This window comes from Quercus suber, unplaced genomic scaffold (genome assembly GCF_002906115.3).
Source record: "Quercus suber isolate HL8 unplaced genomic scaffold, Cork oak 2.0 scaffold_858, whole genome shotgun sequence".
Classification (NCBI taxonomy): Eukaryota; Viridiplantae; Streptophyta; class Magnoliopsida; order Fagales; family Fagaceae; genus Quercus; species Quercus suber.
Window position 1 is genome coordinate 213465 of NW_027070288.1, and position 21708 is coordinate 235172.

At 34.5% G+C, this 21708-nt stretch overlaps 3 protein-coding genes across 3 annotated transcripts; all 3 read left to right on the forward strand.

The window, feature by feature from the left end:
- The first annotated feature begins 5178 nt into the window (after positions 1 to 5178).
- Positions 5179 to 11710, forward strand: LOC111992070 (serine hydroxymethyltransferase, mitochondrial). The gene is made up of 16 exons (XM_065767896.1): positions 5179 to 5521; positions 5617 to 5667; positions 5855 to 5941; positions 7106 to 7227; positions 7375 to 7451; positions 7746 to 7870; positions 8146 to 8238; positions 8333 to 8425; positions 8532 to 8729; positions 8850 to 8954; positions 9567 to 9632; positions 9800 to 9877; positions 10151 to 10262; positions 10344 to 10454; positions 10615 to 10782; positions 11510 to 11710. Exons 1-15 carry the CDS (start codon positions 5432 to 5434, stop codon positions 10758 to 10760), a joined length of 1554 nt encoding a protein of 517 aa, XP_065623968.1. The 5' UTR covers positions 5179 to 5431; the 3' UTR covers positions 10761 to 10782; positions 11510 to 11710.
- Positions 11711 to 13860: 2150 nt separating this feature from the next.
- On the forward strand, positions 13861 to 15751 carry LOC111992123 (ribosomal RNA small subunit methyltransferase, mitochondrial). The gene is made up of 2 exons (XM_024023941.2): positions 13861 to 14487; positions 14951 to 15751. Exons 1-2 carry the CDS (start codon positions 14086 to 14088, stop codon positions 15728 to 15730), a joined length of 1182 nt encoding a protein of 393 aa, XP_023879709.2. The 5' UTR covers positions 13861 to 14085; the 3' UTR covers positions 15731 to 15751.
- Positions 15752 to 18067: 2316 nt separating this feature from the next.
- LOC136065130 (organellar oligopeptidase A, chloroplastic/mitochondrial-like) lies at positions 18068 to 21388 on the forward strand. The gene is made up of 7 exons (XM_065767887.1): positions 18068 to 18517; positions 18631 to 18798; positions 19160 to 19283; positions 19912 to 19988; positions 20700 to 20843; positions 20955 to 21185; positions 21254 to 21388. Exons 1-7 carry the CDS (start codon positions 18101 to 18103, stop codon positions 21371 to 21373), a joined length of 1281 nt encoding a protein of 426 aa, XP_065623959.1. The 5' UTR covers positions 18068 to 18100; the 3' UTR covers positions 21374 to 21388.
- The last annotated feature ends 320 nt before the right edge of the window (positions 21389 to 21708 follow it).

Sequence of the window (21708 nt, forward strand, 5' to 3'; positions counted from 1 at the left end):
TATTAGAACAACAGATTGGTAGCATAGGGTGGAAATTCTATAATTCCAGAACAAGATTTACATCATCTAACACAATCTGTAACCAAAAAGAATAAAAATAAATGTAAGAAAGACAGCTTAATATTGATTGTCCTAAATTAAAAAAATGATATCAAACCAGGGTCGGCACCACCTTTAGGTGCGGGCGGTCCCAGGACCACCCTAACCTAAAAAAAAATTAATATATAATCATTTTTTAAAAAAAAATTATATATAATAATTTTAAAAATTTTATTTGTCTACCCTTTAAAAAAAAATTGGGAACACCCTCAGTTTTTTTTTTTTTATGCCAATAAAGTTAAATTTTGCTCCATAATTTATTCTACATTCAGTAGATGAATAATTGCTTGGTTATATACATCGAAAGAAATGTAACTTGTAACATTGATAAATGATAATGAGACTATCATGCAATGATTTCAAAATATTAAAAATCGTAAAAGGCAATTGTAAACTTTATGTATTTGCATTTTTTTTTATTGTTGTTGTTGTCAATATATGAATTTCTCTTTTTATTAGATTGTATAATTTATGTTTTCTAAAGAACACCCTGAGAAAGATTTCTGGAGCCATCACTATATCAAACTCTTTGACGAAGGATGGATTTCATTAAAAGTTTAAGGGGCTAAACAAGATATGGATAAGGAACCCCTACTTATATTTCTATACATATCACTTACATGCAAAGATTTGTTTGACTTCTTCCTAATAATCACTAATGCGTGTTGCACTTGCACGCTTTAATTCATAGAAAATACTAGCGTTATAAATTATTTTACAATTTTTTTTTTCAAACTACTGATATGATGATTGGTTATTGATAAATGAAAAAAAAAATGATGTTATTGGTGGATTCAAATGAGAACCAGTAGGAATGTAAAAATGTTTTAAAATATTTTGTGACTATAGCATTACCTAACATGTAAACTGATATTATATATTTTTTTACTTTAATAAACATTGAAATCATAGAAAATTATTAGGTATTCTCGAAGCATGAAGAAATTGTGCTCCCTTCTCTCACATTCATTATAAACTCCACTATGAATCATTGTTATTAATACCGTTTCGGACCCCGTTTCGGTTTGTCCAGTGGAATGGAATATTTCGGTACCGGCCGATTTCGGTGTACCGTTTCAGGGTGTTTCGGGGTTCTTAAAAAATAATTTATATATATCCTTGTTGAACATAAAATTGTCAATTCTAATAAATAAATAACTAAATATCAAATAATACAAATCATTTAGTCTTAACTCTTAAGTCTTAAACATCAATATAACATCACACAATAAGAAGATTTACAAGACACTAACTAAATATAAAAAAAATACAAGATTTACTCCTCCTCCTCATCATCATCCATGAGAGAATGATCAAATTCATCATCAAAAGAACTCCCAAGAACTACCAACACCCATTGGACTTTTACTCTTTTTTTTTTTTTTTTTAATAATAGGCCAAATCCGGTACCGGCCGGAATTTGCATCTCGGCCGGAATTGGCCGGAATTGACCGGAATGGCCGGAATGGACCGGAATGACCCGGAATTTGACCCGAGGTGGAACGTGAGTATTCCGGTACCGGTTTGCATACCGGTACGAAAAATTCCGGCCGTTCCGGCCGGAACGGAACGGAATCAATAACAATGGTATAAATATGAAAGAAAAAAACTTTATTTTACATATTTTGATAGTACTTAAAAATTACTCTAAAATTATTGGCATATCTTTATAATTAAGTAAAATACAATTAATTCTCCCAAATTTGGGCTAATATCAACCGACCTCGAAATTGGAGATAATGATAACAAAATTTCGGGAGTATTAATTGTATTTTATCTTTTTTCCAAAAGCAAAAGAGAACCACAAATTGACTGCCATACTATAAATAAAGGACATGTTAACAACTCCATCTTGCACCCATCAGTTATACATTTATAGACAAACAAAATGAATCAATTTAATAAAAACGTATCGCCATTGTTGTTGCTTGCACTGTTTATAACTGTTACTACTTTCTCTATGAATGCAGAAGCTGCTGAGATTGATGTCTATAATTACGTAAAGCAGGGCACGCTTGTTTCAATCCTTTGTACAACCGAGACGGAAAGTTATCCTACTGAACTAATTGCCTATGCAATAGGTACGTACAATCGCACTGTTGATATAACAATGACCTGCACTTTCAAATGGGGACAGGATTCCCACACGTTCGACCTTTTCGATCCTACGAGAGACGCATGCAGGATTTGTGTTTGGGTGGTTAGAGCTGCCGGTCCATGTTTGCAACACAGTTTAATTGGTGCTAATGAACAGTGTTATCCTTGGAAGAGTTAAATTTATGCTTTTCCGTTGTGTATTTTAATAAAGGAGATTCATCTATACAATAATGTTCTCCTTCTTGGTTTTTGAAAAAAAAAATATTTGAGATTTTATGAATGTGTGGTCTTTTTTTTTTTTTTTTTTTCTTTTTTTTTGGGAAAGCGAATGTATGGTCTTTTCAAACAACAATTTCCACAAGATATTTATAAATATCAAATATGTATGTTTAAGTTTGGATGAATCACATGAATTTCTAATTGTGAGGGCTAACATAATCCGTTGGGATCACGCATCGTGAAATAGTTGTCAATAATTTTAATCTCTTTTTCTTCCCCTCATAAACTAAAACTATTTTTTTTTTTAAAGAAAAAAATATATAATGTCAATATTATAGATTTTGTAATGTATTTAACTCATCTTATTTGTTGTCAAAAGTCTCATCTCCCTTATTAAATTAAATTTAGCTTGGTTAATATTAATTCATAGAATTAACCTTGGTTTTGTTAGTATTACATAAATTTATTTAATTGATGTTTAAATATAAATACCCCAACATAAAATTATCGCCTTAGACTCCAACCATATCAAGCCATCCCTGAATAAAATAGGAGAGAAAAAAGCTTTAAACTTGGTTTTGTTCATAATAGATTTTATTAGTTTGGGCTCCTTAACGATTTACCAATATTTATTTTAGGTTTCATGCATGTCCTAAACAAACAAACAAACAAACAAACAAAAATCAAGTCTTGTGGCTAAGTAGAATTGCTCAGTTCGTTCATTGAGGACCCAAGTTCAAAATCAAATCTCTTTCCTTCTCACTTGTCATAAAGCCAAAAAAAAAAAAAAAAAAAAATTTCAAAATCGAAATAAAATCAAACATACAAAATAATGTTCAAAATAAAGATCTCTCTATCTAACCATCTAGGGAGTCACTCCTAATTACTAAGCGATTTACACATGAATTTTCCTAGTTGTAAATTGTAACATTATTTTATGAGATTAAATTATGTACAGATGTGGTGTAAAACTTATGATTTACCCTTTCAATCCTAACATGACACATCACATTATCACATATTTAAGAATAAGCACAACCATACCTAATCAATTCTAATACCCATATATAAATCCAACAAAATAGGGAGTTTATTGAAATATTATTAAGTGGTAAGGTGTATTGAATTTTAAGTAAAATGTTGATGTGACAATCTCTTATTGGATGGTGTAAAACATGGGATTTGCACTTCATCCTTGCCAAATTCAAACTCTTATTTTATAGGGTAAAATATATGACTAAACTTCTTGTAATTTAAGGTATGCTAGCATATAACTCTGTGCATACGCGACACAAAGATCGGGCCTCTTTCTTCAACCACAAAGCCCAAGTATCCTTATGAGTTATGACCCACAAAGATCGGGCCTCTTTTCTGGACCAATCCAGTTGTGGGCTTAGAATTATGGACCGTGCTAATTGACTGTAAGAGACTTTTGGGTTTTGGGCTTTTGGCTGTAATATCTTAACAATTCTGAGTGTACTCTCCAAGAAAATGACACGGTAAGTTGGTAGAGGTCCTAGATAGAGAAGGAAGTAACAAAATGCATCGGTGGCCAAGTTTGTCTCTCAAACATCGCATTCTATCATGTTTATATCTTTAGGCCTCACTTTGTGGCTAAGAAAATGTGAAGATCGGATAGGGTTTTCATGGCTGGTTTTGGTGGTGTTGTATCTCTAGTCCACAATTTTAAATAATTATTTCATTTATAAATGATGTTTTATTGTGAATAAGCAGTTGTATAAACAAGTTCTCAGTTTTTTTTTTTTTTTTAATATAATAGAATTTTAATATATATGCCGATTTTACAAGTTGAATTAAGTGAAATCCACAATAAGTTTAGAACTTATGCTTGGATTTAAGTGTTTATTCAAGCTCTTGATCACTTTTGACCTTCAACAAAGCATCAATATATGCTCAAATTAATGAATACGATCAAATTATATAATTGCTCCTGGAATAACAATTATAAAAGAATTTTACTGATATAGTATAATTTAAAATGCAAGACTCTTAAAGCACAAGATTAAAATAACTTACTATGTCATTTTACCGTGCAAGTGATCTTATACATATAATTTTGGCTAAAAAAATCCATTAAAATGAACCCTGAAACATACAAAATTTGATTTTTGTTTATTTGTTTACAATAGTAAGTACTAAGTATAAATAAAAAGGTACCATCATAATTCAAATTTTGATTATCTTTTGTTATTATTAGAACTGGAATTTTTGTTTTTATTCATCAATAAGAGGAAGTCTTTTCCCCTCACTTTAAACCATCTCCATCTGGCAAATTTCTTATGGAGTTTATGTATTATTAAGCTATTTGACACCCATATCAACACAACTTATCTAACATCTAGAGATAGGGAACACAAGCCATCCAAACAGTATTGTAGAGAATCCGCAATTCAATATATATATATCAAACCAAGAAATAACAAGATTGTTATGTGTTTGAAGTTCATAATTTTTTTTGTAACAGGGAATTCACACCCTTGGCCACGCGGGTTAATCTAATGAATGACAGAATCTTCTCCAAATAAAAATCAATTTAAAAAGAAGTTTTGTATATTTAAGATTAGCACCAAAAAAAAAAAAATTTTGTATATTTAAATGTCGTTGCACCATGTAATTTTAAGGGTCAAATGAACTATCTCCATTTTAATTTTATAGATTATCAAAATTGTCATTTGGAGTAAAACTTTGTCTAATTGATCAAGTCCATTAATCACAAAAATTCATGTTATGAGAGGAAGGTGAAGGAAATAGATATGGTGGGGCCCCTGGTGCCTATGCTCTGTTTGTGAAGCTAGGAGGAACCAGAGACAGAGAGTGGGATAACGAATACATCAGCAACCACCAAAACCAAACCTCAAGCAGCGACAAATCCCAAGCCAAAATCTCACCACCCCCATATACCACACACACACACACACACACACACACACACAAAACGATACATTAACAAAGCGAGATAGAGAGCTTTTAGAGAGAGAGAGAGAGAGAGAGAGAGATGGCAATGGCAATGGCGCTTCGCAGGCTTGCCTCATCCATTGACAAGCCGATTCGCCCTATCTTCAATGGCGGTTCCCTCTATTACATGGTTCTCTTTCTCTCTTTCTTTCTTTCTTTCTTTGTGTTCCTAAACATTAACTTTCTTCCAACTTATTGTCGTTGGTTTTGTTTCATAATTGATAGTCATCTTTGCCTAACGAGGCTGTGTACGAGAAGGAAAAAACCCGTGTCACTGTAAGCTTATTTCTTTATTCTCCAGTTCCACTCCACCATAGCCTTATTATATATGTACTTTTATTTATGTTTTATTACACATCTACGTGTTCACTGCATTTCCTACTTTGCTCTGTTTTTTTTTTTTTTTTTGGTTTTACTATTACTTATCCCTTACTAGTCTTTTCTTTTTTTTATTTTAATACAGTGGCCGAAGCAATTGAATGCTCCCCTGGAGGCTGTTGATCCCGAGATCGCGAACATTATAGAGCTAGAGAAAGCTAGACAATGGAAGGTACACTTACTCATTCTCTGTTAATCTTTGGACATGTTGGGCTCATTTGTTAGTTTGATTAGGAGTAATTGTTCCAAACAACTCATACATTTGAGGTTGATTTTAATTCAAACTCCGGTAAACATATCACCAAATAATGTAAAGTGCAGAAAAATAAACAACACAGGCAATTTGTTTACGGACTGAAAAACCAATGGACAATTCTAATGGAAAAAACGTTATCACCAACCCAATAGAATTGAAATTTATACAACTGATTGCTACCCTTGCTAGTAGTACTTACATATGTGACCCCACACTGCTCCAAGCTACTTGGACTCTTCTTATCTGGAATCTCTAGCAAGAAATGCATCTGTGACTTCAATGACCACCTTGAAAACTCTTCTCTGTTTTACAATAGGTAAAACACTGTAGCTTTTGCCTTGATCGACAAACAAAAGCTTCCTCTTGAGGTTTGAATTATGAACTCACATATTGGTGAAATTAGGTTTAGGGTTTTCTCTTTTGTAGTACACGGCACAAGCTGTCTAAACCTCTATTTTCATCAACTATTATGTGCTCTTATATGGTTTAGCATGTAGGGCACAAAGTCCTACTTAACAACTGACTAAATGGGCTTGTCAGCTTGATAAGGCTTAGGTTTCCCGATCCTCGAAAGAGGCTTATTTACGAGTCGATTGAGATAGAATCAAGAAAAAACTGCAATTGCCTTTATCTTGAGCTGAATCTTTAGACTTGGTCTTGAACTTGATTTACAATGTTACAACTCAATCAAGACCTACATTGTCATGGATTTGCCAGCACAATACCTGACGTTTTTTTTTTTTTTTTTTTGGAGGGGTGAAACTATGTGTTTTGTGCTGTGTTTTGTGTAATTCATTTAAAAAGTTAATAAATTCTTAGTTTTTTGTACCCTTTATGTGAGAACATAATTTAGAATCTATTTATTTTCTCTTGTAAAGTAGTGTGAAAAACCAAATTCAACTAAGCCACATAGTTTTATTAGGTTTATGGACAAATTTAAGAATAGAATTAAATTTTTTCTTTTCTTTCATACTCTAGGTGATAGATGAAGGATTAGGGGTTTTGCTATTGACGAATGTGTAAGTACAGTTTATTGTGTAATCTAATATCTTATTGGAATTCATTATTGTGTTGGTAAAGGGGCTAGAACTCATTCCCTCAGAGAACTTCACTTCTGTCTCTGTAATGCAAGCAGTTGGATCCGTCATGACTAACAAATACAGCGAAGGGTATCCTGGTGCTAGATACTATGGAGGAAATGAGTACGTGGAGTCTTCTTCATCTCTTGCTTGTGCTTGTCATGGATGTGATCGTGATTAGCATGTTGTTGACCCCTTTAAATTTTTTTATTTTTGAACTTCTCGGTTAAATTTTGACACAGATAAGCATGGAACTCCCTCACATTTCAGGTACATTGACATGGCAGAATCCTTATGCCAGAAGCGTGCTCTGGAAGCATTTCGGTTGGATCCAGCAAAATGGGGAGGTAAATATGTGCTACTGTTCTTGCTGATACATCACATGAAATTTGTCTCAAAACCTTTCTGAATCAAATAAATGGTTAGCTGTAACTATGTTTAGGGATGGCATTTTACATGAAATTACCCGTTCTCATGTCTCATGGACATGATAAGAAGTAACTTACTAAATTTTAGGTTTGGTGGCAAACGGAGATGTGTTATTGGACAGTTGCTTAATAGGAAGTTTAATGGGATTGACTTTTCTTAGTATGTGATGGCTAACAAGTTCTCCTAAATTCATATCACCTTTGTCGTTGTAGTGAATGTGCAGCCTCTATCTGGCTCTCCAGCCAATTTTCAAGTTTACACTGCGTTGTTAAAACCTCATGATCGAATCATGGCACTTGATCTTCCTCATGGTGGGCATCTATCCCATGGATATCAGGTATTTACAGCTTTCATATAAATGAATTTGGATTTTATCTCCCTTGAAGATCAGTAGGCATCATTTCCCCAAATTTCAGTAACATTTCTTTTATTTGGGAAGTCGTCATAGCTGTGTGGCGTACGATGATCATAAAATTTAATCTTGTTGAGTTTTGAACTTTAAAGTGGATTTAGTCTTTTGTCTTGTAACAAATTTTGATTAACTCTCCTTGTTTGTGACACTATTTTTGGCTTGTCTTATAACCTTACATTGTTTCTTTTGCTGCTGTGCAGACTGACACCAAAAAGATATCTGCAGTCTCTATATATTTTGAGACAATGCCATATCGATTGGATGAGAGCACTGGCTATATTGACTATGACCAGGTAGCTTTGCAGCCCAACTCCCTTAATTATTTTCAAATCCCCCATAACTATGTGTAAGTGTAAATTGTGTAACATGAAAAAATGTGAATCACAGTTGGAGAAAAGTGCCACACTATTCAGACCAAAGTTGATAGTAGCTGGTGCTAGTGCTTATGCACGGCTATATGATTATGCACGTATTCGTAAGGTAATATATTGATCTCTATCAAGAAATTATCGTGCATTAGTGTATATGGTTTTTAGCTAATGATTGTCTTGAGAATCCAAGGTAACATTTTTTTGCTATTTGATAGGTCTGTGACAAACAGAAAGCTATATTGTTAGCAGATATGGCACACATTAGCGGGCTGGTGGCAGCTGGTGTCATCCCATCTCCTTTTGAGTATGCGGATGTAGTGACCACCACAACTCACAAGTCACTTCGTGGCCCACGTGGAGCAATGATTTTCTTCAGGAAGGGGGTAAAAGAGATTAACAAACAAGGGAAAGAGGTATATTTGTTCTTGCCATGTCGACCCCATTTTTTACTTATTATAATTTACTTTTCCCCTAATATTGTGATAAATTTTATGAAATAAATCAAAAGTTTATACTTTTTGCTTTTCCTGAAGGTATTATATGATTATGAAGACAAAATAAATCAGGCTGTATTTCCTGGACTTCAAGGTGGCCCACATAACCACACAATTTCTGGTTTAGCAGTTGCATTGAAACAGGTTGGCAGCTAATAAGATTGTCATCATTTAATTATTTCCATAATAGTAGATTTTGTTCCAATTATTTGCAGCAGAAAGGAATCCACACCACTTACAATTTTTATTAGAATTGAGGTTTTTTGGGTTGCATTGTGACCACACCCCCAAAAGAGGTTGTTTCATAGTAATGTATACTATAGTGGACATTAAATTGGTTTTGAATGTTGAAGTTCCCAACAAAGTGAGTTCTGGTATTTCTTCTTCTTCTTTTTTTCTTTTTTTTTCCCTTTATTGCACATTCTAAATGGTACTAGGTTCATATTGTTTGATGGGGTAGTTTATACATGCTGGTGCAAAGGCATTATTGCATGAATAGTGTTTTGCCTGAAACTTATGGTACATTTTATGAGATTCGCAGAATGAGAGTGGAAGTGCCAAATTGGTTGGAAAAAAAAATCAAAATACTTTAATAGATGTGCTTAAAAAGAAATTTTTAGGACCATCCCACCCCACTTTTATTTTTTGGGAGGGGAGGTAAAATATATATATATAAAATTAGTTTGTCCATCACTCGGGCTCTTTTCAATATTTTCAAAATCACACTTCTTATTTTCTTAATCTGTCTGGATGTAGGCTACAACTCCAGAATACAGAGCCTATCAAGAGCAAGTTCTCAGCAATTGCTCAAGATTTGCACAGGTATAATATTTATGAGATATAGCAAAACTTATGCTTGAATCAAAATTTTGTAAATACAACTTTACCTTGTTGACTTACATTGGATTTTGTAATTAATATGATGTTCTCTCATCAATGGATGGGTCTAATTAATTTGCTTCTATTATTTTATTGTTGAAATTTTGCAGACTCTGGTTGAGAAGGGTTATGAAATAGTTTCTGGTGGTACTGAGAACCACCTTGTTTTGGTGAATTTAAAGAACAAGGTAACCAAGGCAACCTTTTTTTTTCTTTTTCTTTTTAATCTCTTGACTTTTCTAGAGAAGCTTCGATACTAAAATTTGTGTCTTATGAAATCACCAACACTACCAATTAGTTGTGCTTTACATTAGACAACAACTTTGAAATTAATCTGCTACTGAATTTTGGTTAAAAGACAATACCAAGTGTCCTGGCAGAATGCATTAAAAACGTCAACTCTCTCAGATAGACGTAGGATGAATAATTAACCCAACTGTTATTAATTTCTCTGTGTACAGGGTATTGATGGCTCCAGAGTTGAAAAGGTCTTGGAATCTGTTCACATTGCAGCCAACAAAAATACTGTTCCTGGAGATGTATCTGCCATGGTTCCTGGTGGCATCAGGATGGGTAAAGGCTTTTCATTTATCAGATTGTACTTCTTTAATTATTGCTTAATGATTTAACCTGATGAATTCTTGTGAACTTCAGGAACCCCGGCTCTTACTTCTAGGGGATTTGTTGAAGAGGATTTTGCTAAGGTAGCAGAATTCTTTGACGCTTCTGTGAAGTTGGCGGTCAAGATCAAGGCAGAAACCAAAGGTATCTTTGATATTTAAAGTTCATGCTTCTTGGTCTTGTGTTTGTCTGATCACCAGTCATATGGACATGTACACGTGCTTGTGTTTGTAATGGTTGGTGTGGGGAAAATCTAGGCGCTTGAATCCTGCTTATATAGGGTTAATTGTGGTGTAAAAACCAGGAACAAAGTTGAAGGACTTCTTGGCTGTACAGTCTGCTCCTCACTTCCAATCTGAGATCACAAAGCTCCGCCATGAGGTTGAGGCATATGCAAAGCAATTTCCTACAGTAGGGTTTGAGAAAGAATCCATGAAGTACAAGGACTGAGAAAGAAATCCTGTTGTGTTAGGTAACTTATCACCTGATTATCTTTAGAGTCTTGCATTCGTGCTTACGAGGCCACTGTAATAGGGTTAAATCATATTTTTTGTTTGTACCTTTTTTAATTGAGAATAATCTATCAATAACAAAATGGTAGAATTTTAAAGAATGTAACTAATATTAGACAATCTGACTGATGATTAAGAGACTGAAAATAGGACCTCCTATGGGACAAACATGGTGTTAAGTTCAGCGACTCTCACAGGTTCTGTGGCTGGGGCATAGTTTTATGTTCATTGGGATGTGTCCATAGGAGTGTTGTGTACTTGAGTACATGCAGAGAAGAACAATGGAGAGTCGTAGATAGGATTACCTTCGAAAAATGTTCATTTTAATGTGAAATATGTCCTTGGGCTTCAAAGCATCGTTGATAATATAAAAATGAAAAGGTAATTATGACATTATTTGTAAGAATGATCTATACATGCAGATATTCTACACATTAGAGGGCTAATATAACATATTTCCAGGGCCCCAAAATAGCGTTTGATACATTTGAACTTGAGTCAGTTGAGTGATACCTAAAAGTAGAAAGTAATGCTTTACTCTGCTCTTCCATTATCTACATCTTTGTAGTGTCTTTGTTTAATATCCTTTTGATTGTTACTTATGAGGTAGATGGCAGATCACATCATGTTCTGTTTATATATAGTTTCAGTTTTGTTCTAACTGCGCATTCTTTTTTCTGGGAACAGGCAGTATAAGCAAAAATCAAGAGAGATTTCCTAGTTGACAAAGGGAAGGACCATATGTCAAGGATACGTATTTAGAGCCTTAATGTATAAGTCCATCAAACCTTGATCTGGATATTCATGAATCGTATATAAACATATTAACTGAGGCTTTGCAATGTCACAAACTAGCCTTGATCTGAAATGCAGCTATTTCTTTATCCATGTGATGTATTTAGTTAAGGCAAACTCTGATATGCTCTTTCACAATTGAAAATTTACATTCATAAACCCCCTCAGCAGAGCCCTTTGGTGACAAAAGTTGCAGGGACTTTTACCAAGAGGATTTGTTGAGGTGATATGTCAATTTAACAACTAGAAATATCACTTGTTAAAGTATTTTGTTGCCAAAAAAAGGACGTGTTCAATCTTGCCTATACCAAAAAGAAACTCATTAGTATTTTGGCCTAACGGTAAAGATTAATTGTAGTCGATAAGGGCTTGTTTGGATTACCATGATTTTGAGTGATATCACTAAGTTTTTATCACTAAGTTTCCAAAACGTGTGAGTCCCACCGAAAAAATTTTGTTTGGCTTGGTTTTTTAGCTATGTTTCCGTCACTCAAAACTCAAAAATTTGAGTGATGGATGATAGAAACTGAAAACAGAATTTTGGTGTTTTCAGTTTCTGAAATATGAGTTATGGTGGCAAAAAGTGAGTTATGTGACCAAACAATAATTTTGGAGTTTTTAAGATAAAGTGAGGTTTGGGTTATGAGTTATGGGTTTTGAGTTTGAATTACAAGTTATGAGTATTAAGTTATGAAAACTGAGTCATGGCCAAACCAAACGAGCCCTAATTATTTAACTCAACACAATGTGTATTAACTTAGGAGAACCACATTAAAATCTAGAAATAGCGATCTCGTTAGAGAAACAATTGGAACACTAAGGTGTCTCTCCTTTCACTAAGGGACATTGCTCAAACACTAACATCTCTTAAGTCTATTGCTAGGTTGATCACTCTTTCCCTTTCTGCCTCCCCCTTGAACTTGGTAGGAGGGTATTTATAGAGGAGACTCGAGTTCTTTCCCCTAGAAATTGGGGTTGGGAGGATGATTCTATCCACCTCCCCTATTTTTGTGAGAGTGAAGGGATAGGTATAGGGCTAATCCTACTATCCCTACCGTTTAAATGGGTCATTCAGCATTAAATGCATCGTGACTATCAGTAGGTGATAACAATAAATACAGAGACAACAGTTAGCTTTCTCTGGACATTATCCAAGAACCAAACCAAGGAGATCAATATTATGGGTCCGTTAGGATAGCACTTATTGTTGCTGAAAGTTGATAAAAACTGATTGTTGCTGAAAACACTGTAGCAAAATAATTTTTAAATGTGTGAATAGTATTGTGGGACCCACTTTTAATATTAAATATTGTGTGAACAGTGCATGAACAGTGCGTGAACAATGCATGAACAGTATGTGAACAGTGCACGCACAGTATGCGCACAGTGATTTTTGTCTCTCAAAAGTCAACAAAACCGGCAAAAAAAAAACTTGTGTTTTCAGACCTGTGTTTCCTCTCCAGCTAGTGCGCGTGGGTCCCTCAGTGCAAAACGTGAAACGCTGAATTAAGTAACTAACCGTGCTATCCAAACCGGGTCTATGTGTCCAAGGATTCCCTTTAGGATTTCGCCCAAGGAGATGCTAATAGGGGTTCGGTTGGCCTTAATGGCACGTGATGGGGTTCCATGAGATATAACACAAGTGCAAGCATGCTAGAGTTCATGTTTAATTAAGTAATTATATTGGATATTGCCAAGGGATTTCCCTGCATTGTTATCATAAAATTAATGCCATATATATATTTTAATAAAAACCCTAAAAAAATGCTTTTAAAAAACACTTACAAATTTGTTTTGTGCGTAGAGAGACAAATAAAAATGCCAAACTTAATTGTAAAAAAATTGTTCCCCTAAACTTATTCAAAGGCAAAATGGTAATATTATAAATTATTTTTAGTCTGAGAAAGCAGTGTTTTAATCTTAGGTCATATTAATGAGTGCCTTTAGGGCATTGGTTAACAATCATTTTAAAGAAAGTTTTAACACCACTTTTATTAGGGAATGAAAAAAACTGTCAAAATATTAATTGTTTTTTTTATTTCCCATAAAAATTTTCTTTATATGGATTATTAACTAATGCCCTAAGGATTCTAAAAAAAAAACCTAATGTCCTAAGGACATTCATTAATATTTCTCTTTAATCTTTAACGAGATTATTCCATTCTTCCTTCTCGAAAAAAAAAAAAAAATGATTATTCCATTCTTTATCCATAAGATATTTCAAAAATTCATAAACCAATAATGTATTGAATGAAATTGAGACTTTCGAGTTTACAGAACTTAAAATCCATTAAACCTGCCGACCGAAGTCGGACCTCATCATTAATTAACCGTTGACAATCTTCATAGTCAGAAACCAAAAACGACATTGATCCAACCTATAAACAGACGAAAGAAACTCCCAGCTAACTGAATTTCAAATGTAAAGAAACGGTTAATACCAAATAGAGCATTGAAAGGATTTACACATGCATCGCTTCCCAAAGTCCCTTTCCAATACCAGGTTCGTTCCCACTCAGCTCACACTCTCACTCCGTCAACTCAATGCAAGATCCAGTAGTCGTTGCCATCCCAAGAGCGACAACGACGACAACATTCATAGAAGAGAGGACAATGAAGGTGCGCCTTTACATCTATACAAGAGCAAGGGCCAGCACATCCTCACTAACCCACGAGTCCTTGACTCCATTGTCCGAAAATCCCATATAAAACCCACTGATACGGTCCTTGAGATCGGACCCGGTACCGGGAATCTCACGCTGAGGCTTCTACAAGCTGCCAGGAAGGTTGTTGCTGTCGAAATCGATAAACGAATGGTTGAGATTCTCCACAAACGCGTTGCCGAGAAGGGGTTTGAAGATCAACTCACTGTAAGTTAGCATGTCTATTACATGTTCGATGAAATGCCTAGTGTTGAAGATTGTTTTAGTTTAGTTTGGTATTTAACTCTGTTGTAAACGACTTGTAGTTTATACAGACTTGTAGAAACTCTGTTGTAAACGACTTGTAGTTTAGTAGCCTTTAATACTTCAGTCTGCTGCCACGTGTATAGAAGCTGGCACCTGTGTAGTTAGTATTAGTTAGTTGTTTTTCTGTTACAGCTTTACTCTTTTGTATCTTGTATATAAAGAACAATGTAAGCTAATATACGAAATGAGGAATTCATTTTTCACATTCTCACTTCTTGCTCTGCATTTCACTTCTCTGTGTTGAGCAATCATTCATCATAGAAGTTTTGGATTGTGGAAGAATTCCAACACCTAGCTTAAAGTTTTGAGCTTGTGCACGAGTCAATTATTGGGAATGAGCTGCATTTGCATATGTGTTTTGCAGGTTATATGTAAAGATGCGTTAAGGACTGTGTTTCCTCAATTTGATCTTGTGGTGGCCAACATTCCATATGGAATATCTTCGCCTTTGGTGGCTAAGTTGGTATATGGGGATAAACCATTTAGGAGCGCCACGCTTCTCCTTCAAAAAGAGTTTGCGCGGAGACTGTTGGCTAATCCTGGTGATTCAGAGTTCAATCGCTTGGCGGTAAATGTGAAGCTGGTGGCTGATGTGGAGTTTGTCATGGATGTAAGCAAAAGGGACTTCGTTCCATGTCCAAAGGTTGATTCCTCCGTGGTTATTATCCGTCCCAAAGCTGAAATTCCTGATGTGAATCTGGATGAGTGGTTGGCTTTCACGAGAACCTGTTTTTGTAAGAAAAATAAGACGCTGGGTGCTACATTTAAGGGGAAAAGGAAGGTGTTGGAGTTGTTGAGACTGTCCAGAACAACTTGCTCAACTGAAAGTGCTAACAATGATGACAATTATGACTGCAGCAATAATGCTGCTGCTGCTGATGATGATGATGAAGTGGATAGTGATGAAGTAGACTGTTATTCATCTTCTTGCTCAGAGACACAAATGAGTGTGTTCAAGGACAAGATCATAGGAGTTCTAAAATCAGGTGGTTTTGAAGCTAAGAGGCCTTCAAAGCTGTGTAACAAGGAGTTACTGCATTTACTTGCATTATTCAATCAAGCTGGAATATATTTTCATGATCAGTCAAAGCCTAGGATTAGGGATGCAGACAATATAGAACTTGCTCCAGCTTTCAGTTCGTAGCAATACTACCTTCTTCCTCTATTATTTGTTCTTTTTTTTTTTTTTTTTTTTTTTTTGCTTCCTAGGTTTGGTAACTGTAAGGATGTTGCCGACAGGAAAATCAGGCAGTAGAGAAATTTCTATTTGCCTAATCATTTTGAATGAATTAAAAAAAGAAAAAGAAAAAGAAGACGACAAATCTAGTATACATTAACGTTGTTATTTTGATGCTATTCGAGTTTAGATGCACCTGGGTGCTAGACTGCTAATCTAGTTCGTTTATTTGCTGGCACAGAACACATGAACAAAAGTTATATAGTTACAAAAAAAAAAAAAAAATTCATGGAATGCAATGCTTTCCTGAGAAACAAACTAAATTGAACTACCCATGCGAACATCATGCAAAAGAGGTCCCAGTCCGTTTATTGGAGCGTACAAAATGGTGATGGTAATTGATGCAAATTCGTTCAGCTCTTTCCCCTTGGTGAGTGATGGGGTTTCAACTGGTATTGCCTACAATGGGGTGCCATTGAAAATATGTTTATGCATTTAGATATGTGGACGGAATTTGGAATCAGACACGTTGATCAAAAAATATAATAATAAAAAACCCTCAGGAAGAGGAAACATAAACACATAAATGATAAAACAGGTGTTGATAATTCAATAGTTAAAAAGGTGAAGTTGGGATTTAAATCCTATGCATCTTTGCTGAAGAAATTTAAGTGTGATAAAATTGTCCAAACTATTTTCAGTCTTTTCGTAACTCTTTCTAGACAGACTTTAGGTGTAGCCGTGTAGGAACGGGCTGAAGCACATGATCCCCCAAAATTTCTTAATTCTGTATAATATAAACCATGAAAATCTGCTGGACCCTTAAAATATACTAGTTGACTCCCATTAAAAAATAGTCCCCCCACCCCCCTCGAACTATACATTTTCAATCTTTTCATGACTCTTTCTTGACAGACTTTAGGTGTAGACAAGGGCGGAGGCACATGACCCCCCCAAAATTTATCAATTCTTTATAATATGAACCATGAGAATCTACTGAGCCTTTAAAATATACTAGTTGGCCCCCAAAAAAATTAGTTCCCCCACCCCAAAAATTATTTTCAATCTTTTCATTATTCTTTCTTGACAGACTTTAGGTGTAGGCAAGGACGGAGGCACATAACGCTCCAAAATTTCTCAATTTTTTATAATATGGACCATGAGAATCTGCTTAGCTATTCCTTCTTTCTTCCTTTTTTTCAATATGTGTGCATACTGTGCAAGACTTCAAGTTAGAAAATGTGAATTGTGCGTACTGCCAGTCCAGTATTTTTCTTTTTCTCATGTCATCATCATTTCCCCCCGCTTTTGGGCTTGAATTTAGGTGTCAAATAAGTTCTTCCAATATTGATTTTTTTTTTTTTTAAAGAAGATAATATGGGTTTGTCAAAGAGACGATATACTTTTCTTTTTTAAGATTTCCCATGTCATGTATAATGAGTTTGATACATGAGTATGTAATACATGATATTAAAAAAAATTATTTGCTTAAGTTTGCCATTGTTTGTTACTGGTTGATTGTGTCTTGAAATAATAATTCTGGTTTATTGGGCTTAAAGGAATAATTGAATAGGGAAAGTAAGCCAGGCCCATATCATTGAGAACAAATTATTAATTAAAATTAAAATTTTATGGTTTTTCCAAAATCAATTGTGAATTAGCACATGATCCTTTTGAAGGGTGGCCCAACACATGAGTCACATGACCCAAGTTCAAGATGGTCCGAGCCAACAAAAGTTGATTATTGGAAAAGGAACATAAAAAAGAATGAAAGAAAAAAAACAGTTAAATGTGATAGGGAAAGAAGAGTTTCTTGAGAAAGTGTATTTGAAAAATAAATAAAAATAGAAAAAAAGTGAGTGTGTAGATCAAATTTGGGTGTGAAATTGTGAATTAGCAGATGCTGTCGAACATGCTTTCATGACTAAAGTTAACTACTTAACTTTGCATCTAATTCTTCCGACTTGATTCTCAAAAAAAAAGCATCCAACTCCACACGCGGGACTTACAATTAGATCCTCTGTCCCTTACTCTATATTGAGACTTAAAATCCAAAAAGCATATTGTATTTTTGATAACTTGATACACGTGTAATAGCTTCTTTGCTTCTACGGATCAATCAAAGACATCCCACAAGACAAGAACAACGTCGTAACACACGTCATATATATACATACAAAAAAGTGGCCACCACATTTTTTGGATTGTCTCACAATATCATCCAAACTCCATAGAGAGAAAAGGATTGGTTTCCAAGGCAGGAAAAGGAGACAAATATGCATAGGGAAACCAAAGTTTTTTTTTTTTTTTAAAAACCAAACCAAATCGAAACAAAAAATGAGGCAATATATGTACTTTGCGATTCCAAGTGTAAGAGTCCTTCTTATAGTCAACATGTTAATGGCATCCCGCATAAGCCTCTCTCGCTCGATCCATCCACTCCTAAAGGCTAACCAACGTACACTTCCCTTATATTTATCCAAACAACAATACCCCAAATCCTATCCCTGTCCACTCTGGTCTTCTTCGTTCTCTCTCTGCCTCCAAACCTTGCACAAATCCACCATCACCAACCCCACCTCTTTTCTTTCACACTCCTCTTTTTCTTGCTCTTCTACCCCCCTCTCTCCTTCTCTACCAATGGAAGAATCCATCGAAAGCAACCCTCTTCTCCAAGACTTTGACTTCCCACCTTTCGATGTTGTCGAAGCCAAACACGTTCGCCCCGGGATCCGTGCCCTCTTAAAGAAGCTTGTATGTTCTCTTTGGACTATTTTGGTTTCTGGGTTTTTGTTTTTATTCATTTTTGTTGTGGTTTGGTTTTGAGTTTTGTTTTTTTTTGGTAATGGGTTTCTTTTTTTTTTTAGGAGGATGATTTATTGGAATTGGAGCGCACTGTGGACCCATCATGGCCTAGATTGGTTGAGCCATTGGAGAAGATCGTAGACCGGTTGACTGTGGTCTGGGGCATTGTTAATCATCTCAAGGCTGTCAAGGATTCTCCTGAGCTCCGTGCTGCCATTGAAGAAGTCCAGGTATCTATAACTTTCTCTATGTTCATGTGTGAAGCGCCATTTTATGCATATGTACTTGGATTTTCTATTGTCTTAATAAACAAACTTCAATTTCGCCTTTGTGATTGATTCTTGGGTGACTAAGCCGGAAATTTGTTACATTCCGGTATCTTGAGCATTACACGATATTTGTCTATTGACTTTATTTGCTATATTTTCCTTAGTTCTAGTGTGGCTAGGCCAGGAGCTTTAGCTCTCTTCTCAGGTTAATTGTTGTTTAGACTTAGTTATATTTGTTTCAGGTCCATGAATTTGTGCCTTTTTTTTTTCTTTCACTCTGTTCATACTGATTAGTGCTTATGTGTTTACTTGTGATTTGCAGCCAGAGAAGGTTAAATTTCTGCTGAGGTTAGGGCAAAGTAAACCCCTTTACAATGCGTTTAAAGCCATTCAAGAATGCCCTGATTGGAACACATTAAGTGATGCTCGTAAACGAATTGTGGAATGTAAGTATATGTCAAATGCTTTTATCATAATTATTCATGAGGTTTCTGCACTTAACCTTGTTTTGTTTTTCATTCCTTTTGGTTGTAAATTTTTAGGTAGAGCACTTTCACTTGTACATTAAAAAAGGCACCCTTTTTAGGATTTTCTGGTTTTGTTTTATTTTTCTGTCAAGGGTGTAATGCATCAGGGTCAGTTTTGGCGAAATAGCATTTGTACTTTTTGTAAATTCATACCATATATATATATATATATAATTTTAAACTAGATCTTACGCATCTTGTTTTTGTAATGTTGATTACAATTTTGTAAACCTGTTTTTTTTTTTTTTTTTTATAATTCAATTGTACAACAAGTGGGAGAGAGTGGATTCAAACCTTGGTTCTTATAAAGGAGACTAGTTAATGCCACTAAGCTGTAAGGCTCTTGGCAATTACAATTTTGTAAACTTGTGCCATCTACCTCTGTTATTTTAACTTGATTCCATGATTTTATGATTTCTTTTAAGATGCTTCAATTGGATAACCTAGTTTTCTATTGAAAAATCATCATCTACAGCTGCCTATAGTATGATGTTTTGTAGATGTTATGGTTTGGACTTGCGCATTCTGATGCTTTATATGCATGCAGCTCAGATAAAGGAGGCAATTCTTAATGGTGTTTCTCTTGAAGATGATAAAAGAGATCAATTTAACAAAATTGAACAGGTATGCTTGGCTAATCTCCCATTTTGAAATCAATTGTTGCATCAAGTAGTCAGTTCTTGTATTTATAATTTTAGATTCCAAATACTAGTATCTTATCTTATCTTTTATATATATATATATATTATACATGCACATGAAGTTAGTTGAGTATGTCTTACATCACAAAACAAATGTATGATTATTGTCTCCAAACTAAGAGAAAGGGGTCATATTTTCTGAAAATCATTGATTGTTTCTTTGATTTTTGTCTTCCTTGAAGTTGCCTTTGTATTTTTATTTGAAATAAATACATACATGTATTTAATCATGATGCTAGGATTTCGTACTTGAATAGTATAGACCACAATGATATGCTATTGTTTTATAAAAAAAAAATGATATGCTATTGTCATGGCATTTGTTGGAAATATAGATGAATATTTTGTTTGAGATTGTAAAATGGTATCTTTATTTCTTCTGCCCTTCTTTTTCTACATTCCTTACTGTCCCCCTTTCCTCTTGTTTAAATTGAGAAGGAGGGTGGGGGTGGATCTAACATTAAATTCTATTAGAAAACTATAATTTTTCTGCTTATCCTCCTCTAATTTGGTAGTGGACGTCAAATTATTAACTTGGACCAAATAAGATTGGTGATGATTATTCTGCTCATTTTGATTTGATTTTCCATTTGGCTTGGCCTTTACTTACTTTTCATTTTGACTTCATTTATAGGAGTTGGAAAGGCTATCTCAAAAATTTGATGAAAATGTTTTGGATGCCACAAAGAAGTTTGAGAAATTAATTACAGATAAGAAAGAAATTGATGGATTGCCAGCTACGGCTCTTGGAATGGCTGCACAAGCTGCAGTGTCTAAGGTATTCCTTGTTGTAATCCTTTTCTTTTGGCTATTCAATCTCTGTTTCCTTCTTCAAATTTGCTACAACTAGCTTTATCTTATTTAATGCATTTATAATGTATCTCACCAGGGTCATGAAAATGCGACTGCTGAGAATGGGCCTTGGGTAATAACGTTGGATGCTCCAAGTTTTATTGCTGTTATGCAACATGCTCGAAACCGATCTTTGCGTGAAGAAGTCTACCGTGCTTATGTAACACGTGCCTCTAGTGGAGATCTGGACAATACATCAATAATTGACCAGACTTTGAAGCTTAGATTGGAAAAGGCTAACCTTCTCAATTATAAAAATTATGCTGAGGTATGTTCTGTTATATTTAACAGTACAATATTTTTTATTAGAGTTGCTAAAATATATTTATTTTTCAGGTAAGCATGGCAACCAAAATGGCTACTGTTGAAAAAGCAAAAGAGCTTTTGGAAAAACTTCGTAGTGCTTCTTGGAATGCTGCAGTTCAAGGTAGTGCATTGTATTTAGTTTCTTCATAGTTGTGAATGAGTTTTAGCTTAAATGGCTCTTTCTCCCCTCATTAGAGCGATATGGAGGATGAGGTTGTGAGTTCAAAACCTCTTGGGTACCTGTGTAATTAATTACCAATAATAAAAAAATGTTTCTTCATACGAATTAAAAAAAAAATGTTTCTTCATGTTATAAACAAGTTTCTATTTGTATGACCTTTTAAAACATTAAATTAACTTTGTTCTCGGTAGGTGCTATTGCTTGAAATTAAATAATTTTTATTGGGGCATCTCATTGTTAGTTAATTTTTTTTGTAGTCTTCGAAATCTAGTATGGTGGTTTAGTTTTCTTATTTGTATATGTA